Source organism: Taeniopygia guttata, chromosome 6 (assembly GCF_048771995.1).
Source record: "Taeniopygia guttata chromosome 6, bTaeGut7.mat, whole genome shotgun sequence".
Classification (NCBI taxonomy): Eukaryota; Metazoa; Chordata; class Aves; order Passeriformes; family Estrildidae; genus Taeniopygia; species Taeniopygia guttata.
In genome coordinates, this window is record NC_133031.1 from 20,199,830 (window position 1) to 20,221,075 (window position 21,246).

The 21,246-nt window shown below is 39.5% G+C and overlaps 1 protein-coding gene across 6 annotated transcripts; it reads left to right on the top strand.

Moving 5' to 3' along the window:
- Nucleotides 1-45: 45 nt before the first annotated feature.
- On the top strand, nucleotides 46-20,959 carry STAMBPL1 (STAM binding protein like 1). Of its 6 annotated transcripts, none has more exons than XM_072931084.1 (12): nucleotides 53-246; nucleotides 854-1,110; nucleotides 10,868-11,058; nucleotides 11,926-12,143; nucleotides 13,476-13,551; nucleotides 14,605-14,700; nucleotides 15,328-15,682; nucleotides 16,274-16,398; nucleotides 17,280-17,417; nucleotides 18,038-18,150; nucleotides 19,642-19,741; nucleotides 20,657-20,959. In XM_072931084.1, exons 3-12 carry the CDS (start codon nucleotides 10,978-10,980, stop codon nucleotides 20,711-20,713), a joined length of 1,359 nt encoding a protein of 452 aa, XP_072787185.1. In that variant the 5' UTR covers nucleotides 53-246; nucleotides 854-1,110; nucleotides 10,868-10,977; the 3' UTR covers nucleotides 20,714-20,959. The 6 variants fall into 6 exon arrangements, with proteins under 6 accessions (XP_030131899.4, XP_030131901.4, XP_030131902.4 ...); XM_072931085.1 differs by having other exon boundaries at nucleotides 10,901-11,058; XM_030276039.4 differs by lacking the exon at nucleotides 854-1,110 and having other exon boundaries at nucleotides 46-246; nucleotides 10,901-11,058.
- Nucleotides 20,960-21,246: the final 287 nt, after the last annotated feature.

The window sequence follows — 21,246 nt, forward strand, 5'->3', positions numbered from 1 at the left end:
GCCCGGCGCGGCGCAGGCTCCTCCCTTCGCCCCGCGCCGTGACACGGCCCGGCTGCGGCGGCGCAGGGCGCCCGGTCCGCCGCCACCTGCCCGGGGCTCCGCGTCCCGGCGCGGCGAGGCGGGAGGAGGAAGAAGAGAAAGAGAAGCAGGAGGAGGCCCAGGCCGGGCCGGCGCTCCTGCCGCCCCGCGCCCCGCGCTTTGTCCACGGCAGCGGCCGCGCCGCCGCTCGCACGGATGCGAATCCCGGTAAGCGGCATCGCCCTTCCCGCCGCGGCGGGAGCAGCGCGGAGCCGGCGGGGCGCTGCCTCCGCCTCCGTCCGCCGCTCTGCGCCAGCGGCCCCTGCGGGCAGGGCGAGAAGGGGCCGCTACCCCTTCCGGGGCCGTGGCGGCGGGGGCCGGCACCGGCTCCATCCGCTCCTCGGCCCGGCCGGGTCCCGTCCCCGCCCCGGCTCAGGTGCGGCGACCCGCGGAGGCCGCTCGGCAGCGGCGTTCCTGCGGGCACGGCGGGGGCGGCGGGGCCGGGCGGCGGCGGGGGCACCGCGGGGCCGGGCGGGGGGCGGCGGGCAGCGAGCCCGGCCGAATGAACCTGCTGACTCCACTGCGACTACGCGAAGAGCTGGTGGCAGTGTGCTGGGGAGTCCGGAATGTCACAGTGTGCCAAAGACAAATCAAACTGATAACAATATTCTGGTTTTAAATGGTATCCATATATATGTGGAAGATGATCATCGGAACAGAAAGTGAAAGAATCTAAACCAGTAGAAATTGTGGTTGCTGAGCATCCGTAACTCTCTGATGAGCTATTTCTCTTCTTGTGCTTGGTTTTGTACCTGCCTCCTTTTGACCTCTGTAGGATCTCAGGTGTCCTTCTGAAGTGCCCTGAGGAACGTACCTCGCTCTTGCACATGCTGCCTGCTTTCAGAAGGATGCCAAAAAATCTCTTCTGGGGGAATTCCTCTTGATCTGGAACTATTTGTGTTTAATATGCACATGGTTCTGAATGTTTGAGAAGTCATGGGCAGGAAAACCCCCACCTTCTACTGAGAATGGGAAGTAATGAGATTATGAGATCTTGGAGACACTGTACTTCCCAGGACATTAATTCCCCAGGTGAAGACCAGCTTTGAGAAAGTTCTGTCTTCACAGATGTGAGGTTTCTCTTCATTGCAGGTTTAAGTGGATTACTATCCAAAACTGTGGTTAGCATATATTGATGACTTGCCTTAGACAACCAAGTCCTAGAAAATATAGACCCAGATACTTCATTGAATATTCCCAGGAGAATGGAGCCCACGTTTGTTGTGGATGCTGCTCAGGCAGTATACTCTGAAACAGATGAGTTTTCTCCTGTACTAAATGCATTGCAGCTGGTATATTGCATGTTTAAGTGCTAAATATTTGGATAACTAAACCATAGGCCTGTGTTTACAAGTCTAGAGTTTCATAGATCACAGGATATTGTAGGAATGCAGGAAGCATTCATCCCAAATTCTGTATAATTCTGTAGGTACCAATTTCATAGTTGGGGGTCCTTGTGGGCGTATGTGCAAACAGTATTTTAAATGACTGTAAGTGCAGGGGGGATATTTTGTAGCATTATGTTTAAAAAATTTTTTGATCAATCCTGCAGTCATTTCTATTACTTGATACTGCTCTGCAGGTGCTGTGAAGGCATTTCTTGTGTGGTTTTCTTTATGTGCATTAAGCATGCTGAAGGTTAGGCCTTCAGGCTTTTCCTGGAAGTTAATCACCAAGATCAGGAAGGGTATAGCTCAAGGTGAGGGATGTTGTAAAATCTTCAGCTGCTGAGAGAATAGCAAGGTGATTTGTGCATGAAGGCACTGAACAAATATTGTAGAAAAATAAGTATTTGGTCTCTGTTTGCTGGACATGTATGAATAATGTTTTTTCTTTGTTTTATCAGAATCCTGAAATTTTATTTCTGCACAAAAGGTTACACTTCCAATTTGTGTTCTGAAAATTAGTTTGCTGCCATGTAAAGGAAGTCTTTGTCTATCCAATTTTAATAAAATTAGAACATTTAGATTGTCATTCCAGGAAATATATTTTCTGGTCATGCTTTCCATTATTAATAGAACTATTAGTCCATGAGAGAAAATGATCTTGTTTATGCAGTTCCTGAACAATCCACGTGCAGTGGCTTAGTACTGTTGTTGCAAAGAAATTCCTATTGCAAAAATCCAGCCTTTTCAATCTTGGCCAGCTGCTGATGCCTCTCAGAAGTGCTGTGAGTCAGGCAGCTCCTCAGACACAACCTGCTGCCCACCACTTCCTACTGGCAGCTCTGGATGAGTCACAGCTCAGCACACAACATACGGAATCGCGTTATGGAAGCTGTGGGCTCTCCACATAATCAGCGTAGGAAGTATCTTCCTCTTTTAGCATCTCTGAACCTTTAGCATCTCTGAACTGCTGTCAAAAAGCCTTCAGAGACATCTACTGCTCTATGGTGTTATAAAAAGGAGCTTGTATAGGCTGCAAAGATCAATGGGCTCATCCTGAGGGGAAAAGCAAATAATAGGAAAGGCTCAAAGGTAGACTGTGCATAGCTTCACTGGAATGAAGCTGTTGGCCTGCAAGGGTACAAAATGTTAACCAGAATCATCATGCTCAGCTTTGATATTCTGGATAATTCAGCTGACTGTCAGGCAGCCCTGTGAGCTGACTGTGTTATAGCCAGTGCTGCTATAAAACATGTGCTTACCACTGTCAATCTTAGAAACTTAAGTAAGAGAAATTAAATATTGTAGCTATCCAAGTAGGACAAGCAGTCTTAAGCTCACAGAATTCTTCTTATAGAGCCAGACATTCATCTTGTTTTTCCTGGATTGTTCTTCGCTCATAGCATGCTACACCCTGAATCATCTAGAATAGGGAAGAAGGTCAAAGATTTCCTTACGAAATCAGCTAACTGTGTTATTTTAATATAAACACTGTACAACAGAATCATGCCAGATTGAATGGTAGTTGTTCATACTGATTGATCACACTTCATCCTCCAGGTAATCTCACTATCCATGTCTTACCTGACCTTTCCTTACTTAATCATTTGTGTACAAAATAGTCAGAATCCTTTGAACTAATACCTCAAATTATTTTTTATAAATTTGAGGCCACAAAAACAAACTTCATTCTTTATCAGCTCTTTAATAGGCTTCAAATAAACTCTGAATTTATTTGTCATAATTGTCAAATAAATTTGGCTTGCCTTTGTTTTATCCCCTGTATTTTGAGCTATAGAAAGTAAGATAGCATAAAAATTTGTCATCTGATAGAAACAAAATTGATTGTTGCAACCAGTTACTCAATCAACAAGTGTCCTTATTAGATGCTATGGAGTCTGAAAGTGTTCTAAAATTAGGCAGGATATATTTTGCCAGAAAAAATAATTGCATTTTATAGGAAGAACCAGAAGCTTCTTAACCCCTCTAGCCTAGTAGAACCTTGTCCCTGAGAGAAATAGGGATACAGACAGAAAAAATCTGTGAAAGCTAAGGCTTTGCAAGGAATCATGCCTTCTTTGATTCTTGGAAGTCTATGAAGTTGAAGGCCTCTGTGCTGATTTTAACCTCTCATTTGTTTCCCTTAGCAACACAGCTTCTTGTCTTCATGGTGGAAGATAGTTTTATCACTGGTGTAATGGATTGCAAGTATCTCCTTTTTTTTCAAAATTTCAGTTGAATCATCAAAGAACAAATCGTATAAAACCATCTCTTTCTTGTACTTCTGTCCTCTTCTGGGTTACTGTGCCCTGGTGCAATTTTCTTGGGGGATTGTTGTGGATTTCCCAAAGGAAGGAAATGGCACTGTTTTTCTACATCATGTCTAGAACATCCTTTTAGTGGGTCACTGGAAAGAAGCTGTTCTGTGTTGCATAAGTATATTTCACTGACTGCTTAAGAAAGATTTTGCTTTTAATTCCAGACATTCTACCATGGTTGATACTTATCCATTATGTTGAACATTCTTTTTTGCTAAAACTGAAGGGTGTCACTAAAGAAAGGAAGGCGGAGGAGGGATTGTGTTTTGTTTCAACACAAGAGTCCACGAGAGAAAGAACTGTCAATTCGCAAATGCACATTTGAATGTTCAATATTTCCAGTCCATTTTGAGAACATTCTCTTAAAAGTCACTGATATCATTGTAGACAGAGCTTGTTAATAAATCTGGAATTGACGCGTCATCTGTGTGTACAGCTCAAACAGATAGGGTTACGTTGTAGTAGCACAACTGTACTAGATGTTGATTTCAAAACAGCCTGCATAAAAATGAATGTGAAAATAGTTGACAGTCAGAAATCTCTGTGCTTTGAAGCAATAGGAGAGAGAAGCCTGTGGGCTCTGCATTCACAGACGCTGTGCAGTCAGGTTCTTGCACGTGCCATGCTGGACATTATCTGCATAATGTAGTGGTTTATCTGAGTCTTAGCAGAACTAGTAGCAATCTAATTCTATTAACATAGCTTCTTGATGCACTAATGTTTGTATCTGTGCCAAGAGGAATGCTGTCCTTAGAAAACAGGTAGTCAATGATATTCGAGTAACTACGCTGACTAATTACAGTAGTCCAAATATTTGCGGAACAATGATAACAGTCTTCAGACAATTAATTCAAACTTCATTTTTTAGTGGGAAAACAGATCCTTGTGTCACCCATTCTTTCTTTAGATGAAAATACAGCTCAGTTTTGTGATGCTAGGTACAGAACTGAATGGCCTAGGCATAAGCAAGGTTTAGGTTTGGCACACCTGTGCATATGGAGGATCTTCCCTGCCTGTGATTTCTCCCTCTCAGCACCCAAGCAGGTGAAGGCGCTACTGTCAATCCTCCACTGACACGGTTTGCAGAGAGACCTCTGGGCAGTGTGCTGGGGCATGGGAGGCACTGGTTCTTCAGCAGTGAGAAAGAGGAAATGTTCACGACCCCATTCTAGGAGAGATGGTTGTATAGCTCAGCAGCTGCTTCTGGGAGTCAGTGGTGCCTGAGAGGTGGTCTTGGAACTGCTGTTTCAATGGAGCTGTGGAGCAGAGGAGCACTGTCAGACTATGAACTGTTACTGAGATGGGCTTTTCTGGAGCTGAGCTTAGTAGCAGCTGTAAAGAGCAACTTCTCCATTGAAAGGCACAGGGTTTTCAGGACCTGGCTCCCTGCAGTGATTTCTTTCATTGAAAGGCCATTCTGTTGAGTTTTGTTGATTGGGTATTTCCTCTTCGCAAGAGAATCGTCTTGCCATGACATTCAGTGCTTTGTTGGGCTTTTTTCCAGAAGAGACTACTTACTATACCAGCTGAATCACTTGCTGTGAGGATGAATGCTTGTTACAAAAAGCATGTTGACAAATGAATATGCTGTTTCTTTTTGGAGAGAACCAACAGAAGGCAGTTTGCTATTTAGGCTGGTATTTAGCATATTTATATATCAAATCTAAGTGTATGTGTATAAATAATCATGTGCTCTGCCAATACATGGCCTGGTATTTCAAAAATAGCTGAATGAGATAGGTGCCTGTATTTCTACCCTGTTTTTCAACAAATTCCCTTGAGTATCCATGTCCAAGTACAGAATTTTAAGTATCTCCTTCATGGGTAACTTAGTGGAATGGTCCTTTACCTTCATCTGGCAGTTGCTGGTGTGACCTATTTAAAGTTTGCTGAGACAACTTAGTTCCATTATGGGTTATTTGCACTTGCTAATTTGGCTATTTTAATGAGAACTGACCTTCTTATGGTTTGAGATGCATCTTTATTCTAGGATTCTGTAATCATCACACTTCCTAGTATAGTAACATGAAATATGATTGTGTTAACTTCTCATGGAATTAAAGGAATATTTTCTTGCCATGGGATGGCTGCAGAATAGTTGTCTCAAGAACAGATTCAAAAAGTAGAACTATACTACTATATTAGCTCCTACATTAGCAAATATTTCTACATATACTTTAAGAATCCTGATCCCAATGGAGTGAAGTGAATAGTTTTGGTGGAAACCTCATCTAGGCTTTACATTCCACAAAAATATAAGACAAAAGGATGAATATTTCCAGAATAATCCACCATTAAAAATATTCAGAGAGCAAATCATTGTATAGATTATTTTTAACCTAATCTTTGAATGAAGAAAGTGCTTTGGAAAATTTTGCCAGTGATCTCTTTAACGAAGATTTTTTTCGTAAGACAAATAGTCAAAATATTGATAAATGTTACAGACAGCAGTGGAGTCCATGTTATGATTAATTCCCTTGAAATTTGAAAGTGTGTTACAAAGAGGAAACTAATGTTAGAAAGTTACTGCTGTTAAGGGAAAACTATATACTTAACTAATTTCATGCAAGTTACTCAGCTACTTATTTAAAAATCCGACAAGCTCATTCAACATTTCTTGTAACCTCTCCAGAACGAGCAACATTGCTGATTCAACTTCTGCGGAAGAACCGAAGCCTCCAGATGATGACAAGGAGCAGAAATCCAACTGACACTGTGCAGTCAGTTTCTGGGAGCTTCTTTGTGTCCTCCCTGAAGGGCTGGAGCAGCACAGCTCCACTGGGGTGCCGCAGTCCCTGGGGCATCCTTGGGCAGAGCAGGGTCCTGCTTGGTGTCCCTGGCCAGGCTGGGACAGTCATCCCCCAGGGCCAGCTGCGACCAGGGTTTGTGCCAGCAGGGCACAGAGACACGCTCCTCGTGCCAGGCCGTGCCCTGGCTGCGCTGCAGGCGTTGCAAGCACCACTGCAGCTCCAGCAGCAGCGCAGCCGAGCTGTGCAGCCACGTGTGTCACCTCTCACTGTCACACATGCTTCTGCAACAGGGAAAGCCAGCAGGGCCATGCCTGACGGGCTCTGAGCACCCCCAAGGTACCTCCTTCGGCCATATCCCCCAGCCTGGCAGCTGTTTGAAATGCCAGCGTGCAGCAAACCGCGAGGGCGTTGGAGAAGTTGTGGTGAATTGTCATATTGCAGCTCTCAGAAGGGTTTGTGTGTGCATGCACTCCCCAGATCTCCTCACATCACTTCTGTCTCATCAGCCTGCTCCTGAGGTACTTGATATGCTTATTCTATCTTCATGTACCACTCTTGGCATATACTTTCACTTAAAATTGCTCTCTCTGCTTTTCATTTCCCTGGTGCTTGGTACCGTGCTTGTCAGCCTGAACAGAAGGAATCGCTTTCAATGCCATTTAAAATGCTGTTTTTCTCAGTTTGCTCTGTTTTCTTGTGGCTGAATGGCTTTGATATAATAAACCTGGATTTTTCAAGGATTAATACTCATGATAATAAGATGGGACATATGGGAAAACAAATGCTTTTTGAGGAGGAAATGGGATTTGGTGAGAAGTGCTATTCCCAATGAAATCAAGTTTCTTAACCATTGAATTGATGTTAGATTATTATTATCATTATCTGGTAATGACTATCAGAAAACTCATAATTAGAAAAAAACTTAATTTGAATGCTAAAATCCTGGCATTTCTCCTCAAACAAACATTACCTAAGTCCATGCGAGTTAACTAGAATGCCTGAAATAGTGAAGTAGAAAAATGCATCTTTACTCTTAGAATTTTGAGCACTTCAGAGTATAATAGATTAAGATAGCTCCAAGCTAGCATTGGTATTTATCCCCTGTGGCTGAGGTTGGATTGTAGTTCACTGTATTAGCAAAATATATTTGAGTATAATTAGTTTCAGCTATACAGAGAGATTTGGTATTTGAATTTATCTTTACTCTTGTAAAGTGAAATACAAATATATTTATGGAAAACACAGTCACTTGCCAGAACTGGGCAATTTTTGCAGGAATTGTACAAACTCTTAGGGTGCCCTTTCAAAGCCAGCTCATATCAATTTAGCACAGTACTGCTTCAGAAAGTGACAAACATCTCTGCTTTGCTGGCTTTGTGGTTCTGCCTGCTCCTTTGCATTTTGATTTTGAGAAGGAAGTAAAAGTCTATTTAATTTTAATTTGGATCAGCTACAAGTTGCCTTGAAGTCAGGGAGGCAGCAAAGTGAGAGTACGAAGAAGGATGGGGAGGCGGGGGAGCCCCTTGGCAGTGCCGTGCCCTTGGAGCTGAGGGTGCCTGTGAAGCTGAGCCATGAGGAGCATTATGCACAGAGCATTCCAGGCAGCTGGCAGAAATGCCTCTGGTGGTGCTTTTAGTAAAGCTTAACTCTCAGCATTTTAATCATTCATAATTCTCCCAGTGTGTCCACGTGTTAAGGATAATATATTGGAGTGCAGTCATAAGTCAGCCCACATTCTTTATAGGAGTCCTTTTTCCTTAAGTTACACTGCCAGCTGTAATAGTGAATATATTTGAAATCTTATTTTTGTAAAAGGGATACAAATTCATCTTAGTATTTCTTCCTTATTTACAGTGTCTCATTTTTTTAGTCTGTTCCTGAAACTAAATTTAAAAAGCCGGTTTCTTCTTCTAATTGCAAACATTCTTCTGCTAAACTCTTGCACTGTGACATGTCTTACGTTTTTTGCAGAGTTTCTTCATCTTTTCCAGGCTCTGACACAATTTTGAGGAAGTGTGAGTTTCTGCTATTACCAGATGTCTCCTCTTTAAAATACCTGGTATTACACTTAAAAAAAATATATTAACTAATGCTTATTTAGCTTAAAAGTTCACTGAATTATGTTTATAACTTTATTATTCTTAGACCAAGTCGAGAAATATTTGCAAGTTAGGGTTCCATGATGTCTTCCTGTGGCATTTCCAAAGAGATTTTGACGGGGGAACACCATAGGCCTTTTAAACAAAGACCTCTTTGGGAGTACTGGCCCCAAAAAACCAACCCAAACCCCTAATTAGTGACTCTTGTGTTTGCCACTTGCTGCAGTAACTTTTCTGCACTTACCTAGCAGCTAGATTGAAAGGTCTCCAAGGAGTGGTAACAGCTGAAAGAAGCATTTGATCCATATTCCATGTCTTAAGTGGGAAGCATCTCATGAGCCTGGTCCTAAATGTGCATTTCCACTCTGAGCTTTGCAGAAGGACTTTTAAGGGAGAAAGCCTTGAAAGCAAAATGAAAAACTGCTATAGAAAAGCTTTCTTGCCAGAAGCTGCTAAATTAAATAAGAAATTTGAGAGAAATACGTTTCTGCACCTTTACTTTTGAACAATTTTTTTATATACATGAGTGACTAGAACATTTTGCAGTTTGCTATACTTGGATACACACTTTGGACCAAATCCATTCTTCCATTCAAGTATTTTAGCTGTCCCAGATGCTTCTAGAGGAAACAAATAAAAAATTTACAAGTGGTGGGTAAGTGAATGGATAAATATTTATACAATATGTGCTTTTTAGGTATTTTTTTGTTTGGTAGGTTGGTTTGGTTTTTGTTCCTGAGTTCCACAAAGCATATGAATACAGAGTCTCTCATTGAAGATTTTATTTTTGTGTAGAATCTGGGCTGCAGGACCAGAAGTCTGACACAAATTGCACTGGGCAAGATTTTAGCTCTCTCCTTTCACAGCCTTCCACATCTACAGTGCTTCAGTGAAGAAGGGTTTTGGGTGGAACAAGCCCTAAAGCAGAATGTTTCTTGGAGTAGGCTAAAGCAAAAATATTTCCTTATTATTGTCCCATGGGGCCTTTCTACAGTTTGTGAATAGGCAATGAATAGGCTCTCCTGCCAAGGTGATAATTTACATCAGAGCTCCATGTCCATAAAATTAAATGGTTTAGAGAACTATTTTTATTAGCACTGCAACCACAACTAAGGTTGTTTTCTCAGATGTATAGGCCTTGCTTTTATTTTTTGGTTACAAATTGTGCTAGCAGTTTGAATACCTTAAGTAGCAGACGCTCTTGAAAATGAATTGCAATAATGGTTAAAATTAAAGACTGATCTAATAGATAGTATTGCTTTTTGGAAGAAAAATGAGGAAAAAATCAATACTTGAGAAATACAGCCATCTGAAAACACATTAGGGTTGTTTTCTTCAACCCAGAGTCCTCTGGCCTCTAGAGAGAGGTGTGCTGAGAAAGTATCTTTGCTGAACCCCCTCTATGCTTTTACAAAAGCATGCATGTTTACATTTTTTTGCAATGTTTTTACATGTTTATTGCAACATATAAAGATTCTTTGACATGCAAGATCAAATCTGTTTAGACTGAGAACACCAAAGTGAAAAAACACATTAGAAACTTAATTTTCACATTTCCTGTGTAATTTGAGTATTTAATTCCTCTCTCAGAGTTGGGTTTTCTTGTTTAAGTTTAGTTTACTTTTGAGGTTTTTTTTGATGACCACAACATCTACATTTTTTCTCTTAACTTGTTCAAAACTGTGCAAGGAGGAATTTTTATTAGTTGACCCATCAGAATTGATTGTATTTTGAGTGTTGAAATCAGCAAGCTGTGCAGGTGGAACACATGCTGTTTGAAGTATTTTTTCTGCTTTATATTACTGATACAAATTTGTTTATTAAGTTTTATTTCTCTTACTCTTAGCAGAAAATAAAGATACCAGATTCATATTTTTATCAATATGTTTGTAAACATATGCTCGAAGCACAGATTCTGTAATAAGTCCTAGAAGTCCTCAAACTTCTGCGTTTTTCACTTTATACTTGAAAGTTAGGGGGGTTTTAAGTTGCTATAAAAGTTGTGAAAATAATTTATTGTGTTCAAATATGCTGAAATAACCTTAGTACAGGTCAACTAGTCCACAACAGCACTGTAAGCCGTTATGCATTCCCAATTTAAATTCTAGACATCTGGTAAGTCTTAAATTATTATTAAATGTGTAAGTACTGTGCCACCAATGTAAGAGTGGGTGCTGGCATGCAAACTTATGTGACATTTGAATATTTTTCTAATCTGAATGACTGATTTTTTCCAGCACACGACCATAATCAACATATCTATATTCCAGTTTCCCTTGGGCTGTTAAACCTTGAGATATCTGGTGGCAAATACTGAGCTCAGGATTGATACTGCCCTTTTTGTCAGATGGAGACTATGGAGGAAAAGAGCAATCTCCTTGGTTTACAGGCAGACAACATGGAGCAACCATTCACTGTCAGCTCATTGGTATGTATTACAGAAAAATCTTTCAGTGACTGAGCAACTTTTCTTCCAATTAGGAGAAATTTCAAGAGAGCTGTTTAGCAGTGGTGGCTGTCAGCTCCATGGGTCTCTTCCTGCATGCTGCCTGAATTTTGGAATTTATTGTATTTCTGTATGTTTGATTTATGGGGTGTCAGCAACCAGATTTTTAAGAAGTTGAAATGAGCATTTTGAATAGAAAGGGTAAAAGATTTCACCAAAGTAAGAGGAAACAACCTCTGCTAGCCATTTATTTATTTATTTATTACCAGGAAGGTAATGACCATAATAAGCAGCTCTGGTCCTTCTTTAGTAATTAGTTCAAACGTCTTAATTTTTAATTGTCTCATTTAAAACTGGAAATGAAGATTTGAAATTAACTGTTGACTGTCTAGAGGAGATAATTGCTCTTTGTTTCCTGAACTATTTCTTGAAGTAAAATGCTATCGTGTAATAGGAGTCTGAGTATTCAGGACATCCATAAAATTATTTCAGTAATTTAAGACAGAACCTTGTAGAATTCATGTGTGGGAGTTTTTTAAGAGGACACACTTTATACTGCCTTTGATAATTTCTACAGCAATTTACTTAATTTTTTCCCCTACAGGTGTTTTCCTAATTTTATCCTTTTTTTGTTGTTTTCAGAGGGAATAAGATTACTTTTCTTTTTGATCACAATTTACTTGCAATTGAGAAATATATTGGAATGTTTCAACTGTGGCTAGGGGTGGGAAACCAATGTTTATTTTCAGAAAAGGCTAGCTGAACATTTCCCTTGAGCTTCTTGACTGAGACCACTTACTGAAAGTGAAATGGAATATTCTCTCCGCTAATGAGACTGATCTTTTTCAGAAAAAGCTGGTGGCTATTCCTGACCACACAGACATCTCTGTGACCCCAGAGGAGAGAGTTCGTGCCTTAAGCAAGCTTGGCAGCAATATCACCATCAATGAGGACATCACTCCCCGGCGCTACTTCCGATCCGGAGTGGAGATGGAGCGCATGGCGTCGGTGTACATGCAGGAGGGGAACCTGGAGAACGCCTTTGTGTTTTATAACAAGTTCATAACGTAAGGAAGCAGCTGTAGCCATTACAGCTTATGGTTCTGAGTAAAGTGAGATGGAGAGCTGCACTGAGAACCCCTTTAGATAAGGAGAAATGTGTTTAATGTGTTCTTGGAGGCATTTTACACTGAGCATGGGCTTTGTTAAAACTTTCTGCCACCTTTCCATGGGCTTGTCCTATCCATGTGTGAACTGCCAGGCATCAATTAACCTAACATACAGAGGTTTGAGTTTACTCTGCCAGGCCATACCATGCCTGCCCCCAAATTATTCTTTATATGTCAGCGTGTTGGTTTAATATAATTTTTGACTTTAAAAGCAATGTTTAAATTAATATTTCTAAGCCTTTAGTAGTTATGTCCCATGAGCATCTGCTGATCTTAAGGATGGTAGTATTGCACAATACTTAAAAAGCATGAGAAAAGGGTTTTCTTGTTTCTATTTTACTTTTATTCCCCCAAAAGGATTAAGTTTAATTTTTTGTTTCTTACAGGAATAAATGCAAAATCTACAATGTATGTTAATGATTATCCTCCTTACCACAAAAGAACAAATCTGGCCAGCTTTCATTACTACACTCAAAATAGACAGCTGAAATATATATCACTGGCAGATTTAAACTTTTAACCTAGCTAGTTTTGCTGTAGGATTGATTGGTTTGTTTTATTACTTTGGAAACTTTTGGGGTTTTTTTAATGTGCATATTTTAAAATTTTTGCAAAGGAAACATCCCTCCACTCTCCTTATTTTCCTCATACTCTGAAAACTAGACCAAACCTTTCTTAGCCCACCTGTTTGCAAACGTATCTATCTCTATAAAAAGAGGGTCTGGAGGTGATTATTGTGCAAATTACTGAAAGAATGACAGCAGCTGTACATTACAAACTCCTTGCAGCTGAGTGTTGCCATAATTTATCTGTGCAGCTTGCTCTGTTTTAGTGATAGTCAGTGTATCACTTTTGTCTTCTATTGGAGAATCAGTATTTTGGCTAAGAACAAAGAGAGTAGAAATAGGATTTACTAGCACTGACTAGAGTGGAGGGTGTTTTTGAGGGATATTTTTAGATGCTGGCTGCTAGCTAGCTCTTTTTTTTAACCTAACCCAGTACTAATGGAAACCAAAGTATATCAGATGTGGAAAATAATCTCCTGTCCTTATTCTGTGTGTCCCATACAGGTCCATACCATAATGTGTTCGTTTAAACATGTGTGTAGAACCCTGGTCCAAGTCATCTGGAATTCAGTGTTTAACAGTTATACGAAACTGATTTTTCTGCCAATATGAAAGCTATTATGGGTATTCTTCTGACTAAACACGTGCGTGTTTAATATTCTAGGTTGTTTGTAGAAAAGCTGCCCAGTCACCGAGACTATCACCAATGTGCAGTACCAGAAAAACAAGATATTATTAAGGTAGGGTTATGGTTTCCTGGTCCTTTTGAAATGTTTTGCTCAGAACCTCTTCATTTTCCCCAGCACATATAGGCCAGAGCTTCTTTTTCCCCAGAGCACCCATAGCAGCCATCACAGCTTCAATTTCTGATACTTTTCTCCACTATTCATACATATTTTATTTTGGAAATTAAATTATTGATCTAAAACGTGAATGAGAATGGTCTCAGTAAGTTGGCAGGTTGTTGGGAGCCCAGGTACATTTATTTCTGAAAGTTTGCATATTAGAAATGCACATGTTAACATTACTTAGTTTGATTTTGGTCCCAGTTATGTGAATGGATAATTGTCCAAACTGACTATTGCAAACAGAAGGAGAAATGTGTGGCATTACTGATGTCTGTGCAGTATTTGCTTACTCTGCTAAATAAGTATATTTTTTCTTTCTTTATTAACAAATACGTATTTACTTAGTTTTTACCAGATTTTCTCCCCTCACTTCCATACAAAATAGTTTTACTTTTGTTTTTTTCCCCTTTACAAAATAAATCCTAAATAAATTTTAAGTATAGCCTTATACTGAAGTTAAAACTGCTGGAACAGTGAGAATTGCTTGTAGGACCATGAGTGTCTCTTGCTCCATGCCCCCATGTTTGCTTGCTTTCTCTACTGTTAAACTGAATGTTTTACTCAGAACCAAAGTTGGCCTTAGCATTTTTTTACGATTTACGCCTACAACAAAAACATTAGTCATCACACACCTATTAAGCAAGACAGAGATAACAGACTCCTAGTAAAGGGCTAATCTTTGCTTGAGACAAGAAGCAGCTATGTCTCATGTTTCACTAATGTAAATCAATATATTTATTGAAACCAATGTGCTATAGAAGTTTCATAAACTGATGATATAGTGTGTATTTCCTCTTTTGCTTTTTTTTCCTGTGAGAAAAGCAGGTTTTTTTTCTGTTTTGTATTTTTTAAAAATCTGTGTTACAGCTGAGTTTGTTTTCCAGGTGGCTCTTTTAAAAAGTGAAAAGTAAACTCTTTTATCTTTTTCCCCATCCTACCGCAAAGAAATTGAAGGAGGTTGCATTTCCACGGACAGATGAATTGAAAAGAGATCTTTTAAAAAAATATAATTTAGAATATCAAGAATACATGCAGCACAAAGTAAGTTTTATGTGATTCTTAAATGTTGATATGGATATTTTTCTGTCATATAAAAATTAAAAATTAAGCAGTAGAATGCCCGTTTATGAGAACCTAGTAGTTTCCTGAGCTACTTAGGAATGACTTTTCATTTCTTCTTCAAAATCAGCTGGTCATTTGCATTTAAAAATAAGTAATGCAAATGTACTAGGAAATACATGTGCTGCCATATTTACTTAATATCTGTCTACAAAGATCCAAATAGGCTTTTTGTATGCTCTGAATCTGCCTTTTAAAGAAAATAAAATTGATACTCATGTCAATAAGTGGAAAAGATTCTTTGGCTCCAAATGTGCTTTAATTTGAATTGAGATTAAAGCCACTGAAAACAGGATCTATAGCTTAAAAGCTTGTCTTGGAAAAAGCATCCAAGAAACATCATTTTTGTTCCATGCATCAGTGCTATGTTTTCCATCCCACCTTTGGGGATATAGTTGTATTTTTCAGTTCAGTAACCAGGTTTCAAAAGAGTTCATTTTTAATGGCAGGGTTTTATGGTTTTATTGAACTGTTAGATCGTTCCTTTCCTACCATTTGTCGTAGCATTTTTGGTGCTCTGAGAATGTCGCTATGTTGTGTATGTTTCAGAACAAATGTAAAACTGAATTCCTGAAGAAATTGGAGCACCAAAAGCTAATAGAGGCAGAGAAGAAACGAATTGCACATATGCGGCAGCAGCAGCTCGAATCGGAGCAGTTTCAATTCTTTGAGGATCAGCTTAAGAAGCAAGAACTAGCTCGAGATCAGAAGATCAAAGAGAGTATGGTTATGTCTGAACAGATAGATGGAAGTATGCTGTCTTGTATTTCTGTACCAGAGAACAGTTCCTTATCTGCGGCACTGCTGGAGAAAAAAGAGAGGCGCGGCACCTCTGGCTGTGCTGGGCACTCGCCGCCAGTGGAGCGGGTCTTGAAGCCAGCAGCTACTCTAAGTGCTGTTCAGAGTAAGTGCTGGCATTTCTTTTAGCCCCTGTTTTATTTTATCTACCTGCATACGTCTTTATTCACTGTGAGGCTGCCCATACTGAAATAACCATGAACAGGTTTGTGCAGACACAGCAGTTCCTCATAGTTTCTTCATTTTAAGAGGGAGCTGCACAGTTTCACATTTTCCAGTTGAGTACCAATGGATGGATATAGAGATTGAGATTTAGTGTTCCTGTGAAATGAAGTCTGAATCTTGCCATGGGCTTCGAGGGAACAGAAACAGAAACCTGCAGTGGTTCCCCCTGGAAAGCCCTGGCCTGGGAGATGGCAGCAGCTCACTGTCATCTCAGGGACAGGCTAGTGAGCATATCTTGTGGCTTGGTGACTTCAGTTTAGATAAGTGCTTGTCCTGTAGATTAATTCTCATTACAGAAGTCTATGATGTGGTAAGTATAATAATATAGTACAATATAGTATAATCCACCTGTAGTAATATAGTATAATATCCTGTGTATATTTCCTTATTTTAGGGATCTTTATTGTGTTAGCTGTTAGCTGTAAATGCCTTTTTATCTCTCTTTCTCTTTTTTTTTTTTTTTTTTTGTTAGCTCAATTGGCCGAAGCACTCAGAGGTGTCATTTTGCCCAGGGATCTCTGTCACAAATTTCTGCTGCTGGCAGAGGCAAATACAGTAAGAGGAATAGAGACATGTGGAATTCTCTGTGGAAAACTGGTACAGTTTAACCCTCACATTTGTATGGGGGAGACATACTTGATGGTGCTGTAATCTCCTGTGATGTATTGATTTCAGAACAAAAGCAGATATAAATGGTTAGCCTTCCATGTAATAGATCATATTATAAACTGAGTGGTCATTTCAGCACTGTGGGCTTGTTTTATTGGGGAAACATCTGCTCAAAGTACCCTGCTATTGTTGCAAAGCCTAGCAAGTCTTTCAGCATGCTGTACAATACAGGCTTTTTCGAGTACTTTCTCTGGCATTCATCTAAGGTAAGTGAGGTTTAGTTACAGGACAATGAAATATAAAGACTGATGGAATCCACTGGAGTCATCAAATTAATAATGGCAGAACAGAACAGAAATCTCCCCATCAAGCTGTAGAACATCTGATTTTTTTTTCTCTTTGACCTAGATAACATTTAATGTCCTTTGAGAGCAGGGAAAGATGTCATGGCTGATGCTGGCACAAAGAATTTTAAAGATGATCCCGAGTGTATTTGAACTGTGTGAAGGGAAAGAACAGCAGTATTAGTCTTGGTCCGAGTTTCACAAAAAATCGTGATAGTTTTCTCAAAGCTCTTTTATGTGTTTTTAATTATTTTAAAGGACAGACTTTTCACACTGATCTCTGAGAATAGTTCAATACAGCAGTCTTGTGTTGTGACTAATACTGCCCTGTATGCTTTCATGATAAAATGCTAAGGCATATTTTTAGGTACAGTATGTTGGTGAGCTGCACTGGAATCAGTGGAGCTGGAATCAGTGGAGCTGTACTGTTTTGTTTTAGCTGATAGGCTGACATCTTTCAGATTTTGATTCAGCATTTATTCCTTAGGCATTCTGTTCCACCCTAAGTCAATGTTTGTTTTGCAGACTCATAATGAATTTACTATTACACATGTAATAGTGCCAAAGCAAACTGCAGGACCAGACTACTGTGACATGGAGAACGTGGAAGAATTATTTGGTATTCAGGATCAGTATGATCTCCTCACTTTGGGTTGGATCCATGTACGTATGACTCACAGATTCTGCTTTTCCTATATTGGCTCTCTGTACTATGTAGGAAAAAACCACAAATAAACCAAAGAAACAAATTTGCTTACTGAATTCAAATTGTAGTGACATAAATAAGCACTCATGTTCTCCACAGAGAACTCCTTAATGCAATTGAGGCATCCTGTTGACAAAATGGGCCTACTTTTGCTGGTGAAACTTTATTTATGTTGCTTTAGGGTTATTTTTTTTCCTTCTAGTGCCATATTCAAAAGTCAGGGAGGGGTATACTGTGTTGTTTAAACTTTATATTAATTTTTCTCTCAGGGATTTTGGACAATTAAGTAATTTCCATTTGTCTTGTGCTTCTTCATTCCACCTTTTCTCCCCATGATCAGAAAATTGCTTGTATATCTGATTGTGAACATGCCTCCATGAATCTCATCCTGAAAAGCCTTCTTTTCTCCAGCTTGAACAATGTAGAACAATATAGACCCTGGGCTAAGAAGAACTTTAGAAACCAGCCTGGGGAAGTACTGATGCTTTCACTTGTAACAAATTATTTTTCCTTCTTATGTTGACCTTGACCTGAAAGAAATATTAATGATCTTGAGTTTTGCCTTTCTTTTTTGTAGACACATCCAACACAAACTGCATTCTTATCCAGTGTTGATCTTCATACTCATTGCTCTTATCAGCTAATGTTGCCAGAGGCCATTGCAATTGTTTGTTCACCAAAGCATAATGAGTAAGTTCAGATTTTTAAAGTAATTTTTTTTGTATTTTTCCCTGCTTCTTGTCATAGAATCTGATCAAATGCAAAGGCTACATGTCAACTCAGATGAAGGGCATGAACATTGTGTTGTGACTTTGTTTTCTATAAGTTTCCTAGACTTCCATTTCAGTCAGTCTCTGTGCACAGCATTGTTTCTGGCTTCTCTCTCCTCCTCCCTTCACAGACCCAGGTTTTACATTTTATTTTTTTATATATTCTGCTCAACAAAGTAATAAATAAAGGAACTCTTCTTCTGGAGTACTCATTGCCAGTGCCCTACCACACATCTGTCTTCATTCTGTCTGCTTAAGAATGTGGAGGGAAATTAGGCTTATTTCTCTAGAATGACATGAAAATTGCAGTTTGCAAAGCAGAAGGGTAAAAGTCTTTTTTTTTTTTTTTATAATAAGGATCTATTTTTGTATTTCTTAAGTTACAGACTATGTATCTGGAAAAAACAAGAATAGTGCAAATATTAATGTGAAGGTTTGCAATGGAACAGCTTTCTCAGAGTTGTCATGAAGTCCACATCCATGGAGATATGCAAAACCTGACTGGACATGGTCCTGGAAACCTGCTCAAGGTGATTCTGCCAGAGCAGGGGGACTGGATCAGACAGGCTTCAGAAGTTCCTTCCAAGTTCAACAAATTTTTGATTCTCCTTTGGTGTGCCCAGCATTTCAGGTTGCCAGGGCTAACTCCATTGTTTAGAGTGTGCATTTCTTCAGCCTTTCCTTCTGGCCTTCTGCCTCACTAGAGAGAATCCTGTCCTGTTCCCTAACTTCCTAAGTGGGCCCTTCAGGCAGCAGAGCTGTGAACACAGATTGAGAGGCAAGGGCACAAGCACTAGCATTTCTAACCCTGAGCATGCCTGCATACCTTTCCGAATTTCTGCTCTTACAAGCCTCTCTGCCAGTTGATGCTGATACTCTGTGACCAACTCTAACCTGTAGTTAATAGGTCCTCTTTACAGAAGGATGGCTTTGCAACGTTTTATTCAATACCCAAAGAGTTGCAGCAGTGCATTTTCTAATGCTTTGTGTTACCTGATTAACTAAAAGATTGGGGAGGATGTACTCTTACTAGTCATTTACACAGCTGGTTTAAAGGCTGTTATCTTTTAAGTTGCCCTGGGTGAAATGCAATCCAGAATACATAAGTTTCTGGTTTGCATCTGTTTCTGTGTGAACCAGCCTTATCCCTCAGTGGCCTAACCTGCCTAACAGGAACAGCACCGGTACTGTGATCCTTTTTCTCCCCTTCCCCTCATCATCTCTTGCTTTACAGGAATACAACTCCCCTTGATTTAAAATACCTTTAAAAACCCAACTCTGCTGGGGCTCCTGTGTGTTGGTCACCAAGCACCTTTCTGTTGTCCTTTTAAGCTAACCAATTTGTATGTGAAACCTTGAACGTGTTCTATGGGAGCAGTGTGTAACAGGAGTTTCCTGTTCTGCTTTTCAGCACTGGCATCTTCAGACTGACTAATGCTGGCATGCTAGAAGTTTCTGCTTGTAAAAAGAAGGGATTCCATCCACATACAAAGGACCCTAGGTTATTTATTGTAAGTATATAATTCAACACAGTTTTTACTATTCAAACTCCTGACCACAGTTCTGCTGCAAACAGAAACTTGAGATTATATTTCTTAGTAATTTTCCCCATTTTACTAATTCATTACCCTCAGTTCACTGACCAAGGTAGACAGCAGGAGACTACTTAAGCAGTCATTAGCAGCCATGAGGTGAGTGTTAGAAGCTGCCATTCAATGGTGGTTAACCAGAGGTAGTTACTGTCAGTCACCACTTTCAGAAGGAGAAAAAAATACATTTTCAAATGTATTTTTTTTTTTAAGCAATGAATCAATTAATCTCTCCAATTTTAGTGCCTCAACAAAACATTCCAGCTGCTTTAAATTGCAGCTATAAGTAGGTTAAGTCCTATTTCCTTCATTGGCAAAAGATTGCCTTGGCTTCTCTAAGCATTCCTCTGTAACTGCTGTATCTTTTGATGTTTCATTAGTATAATGGTGTATGTATGGCTGAGCAGTACAGTCAGTCAGAACTGTCTTCCAGCTAACACTGGCATTTCTGATAAGAGCCTTTACCTTGGAATAATGAAGGGTTTGGGTTTTTTCAATGGGGTTCTCTTAAATACAGAAGCATCTCCTATAGTTAAAATAAAATGATCCAATACAGAGAAGTCATGCTGAGAGACATTGGAAGCGACTGTGTTGTCAGGCTCTCTGAATGTCAGCATTAGTCCTCAAAAGGAGAGGTCAGAGTTTTTTGTTTTGTTCTGTTCTTTCATCATTGAGTGCAGGGATAATGAGAAGGTAGTCCAACTCTGAAAAAAATCAAGATTTGTTTTTGTTCCAGGTAGACTCTTTTCAGTGGTCTTTTACAGATGTAGTTCATGGATGAAGTTACTGGGTATTTTACTAAGATTTCTGAGAGTAATGGGTTGACTTCTTCTGCAGCCATGTACCCATGTGGTTGGGAAAGACATAAAGATAGTCGTGCTGGATCTGAGGTGATACAGATGAACCACATCAATGTACTCTACAAAAGGCCAAAAGAAAAAAATGGATTCCTGTTTTTTCCTACATTTTCAGAAATTACTTTTATATTTATACATTTTAGATTGAATTGTTTGATATTTATTGCTTTAGCCTGTTTTGGAGTTATTTTGTTGCTCTGTCAAGATGGAGTTCAGTGGCATTAACCTAAATCTGTAAACAAATCTCACCCATAAAACACAATAAAATGAACTTCAAACTACAGTAACTGTGTTGAAATGAATGTTTCTTCTGTCACTTTTTCCCATTGACTGCCTTCTGAGAATTAGGTATTTTTAGCAGTGGTTAGCTTTTTGTGACTTTCAGCTATGTACATCTCTTAGAGCTTCAGTAAATTTAAATTATATGTAGTAGAGGCAAATCAGTCAGTTTAGGTGATTTTTTTTTTCATCTCTTTTTCCTGTACAACTTCTATAGCTCAAGTTTCATCTGTTAAGCAGAAGATACTTAGAAATATCCAAATCCTTTACCTGAGAGCTGATCCTCACCAT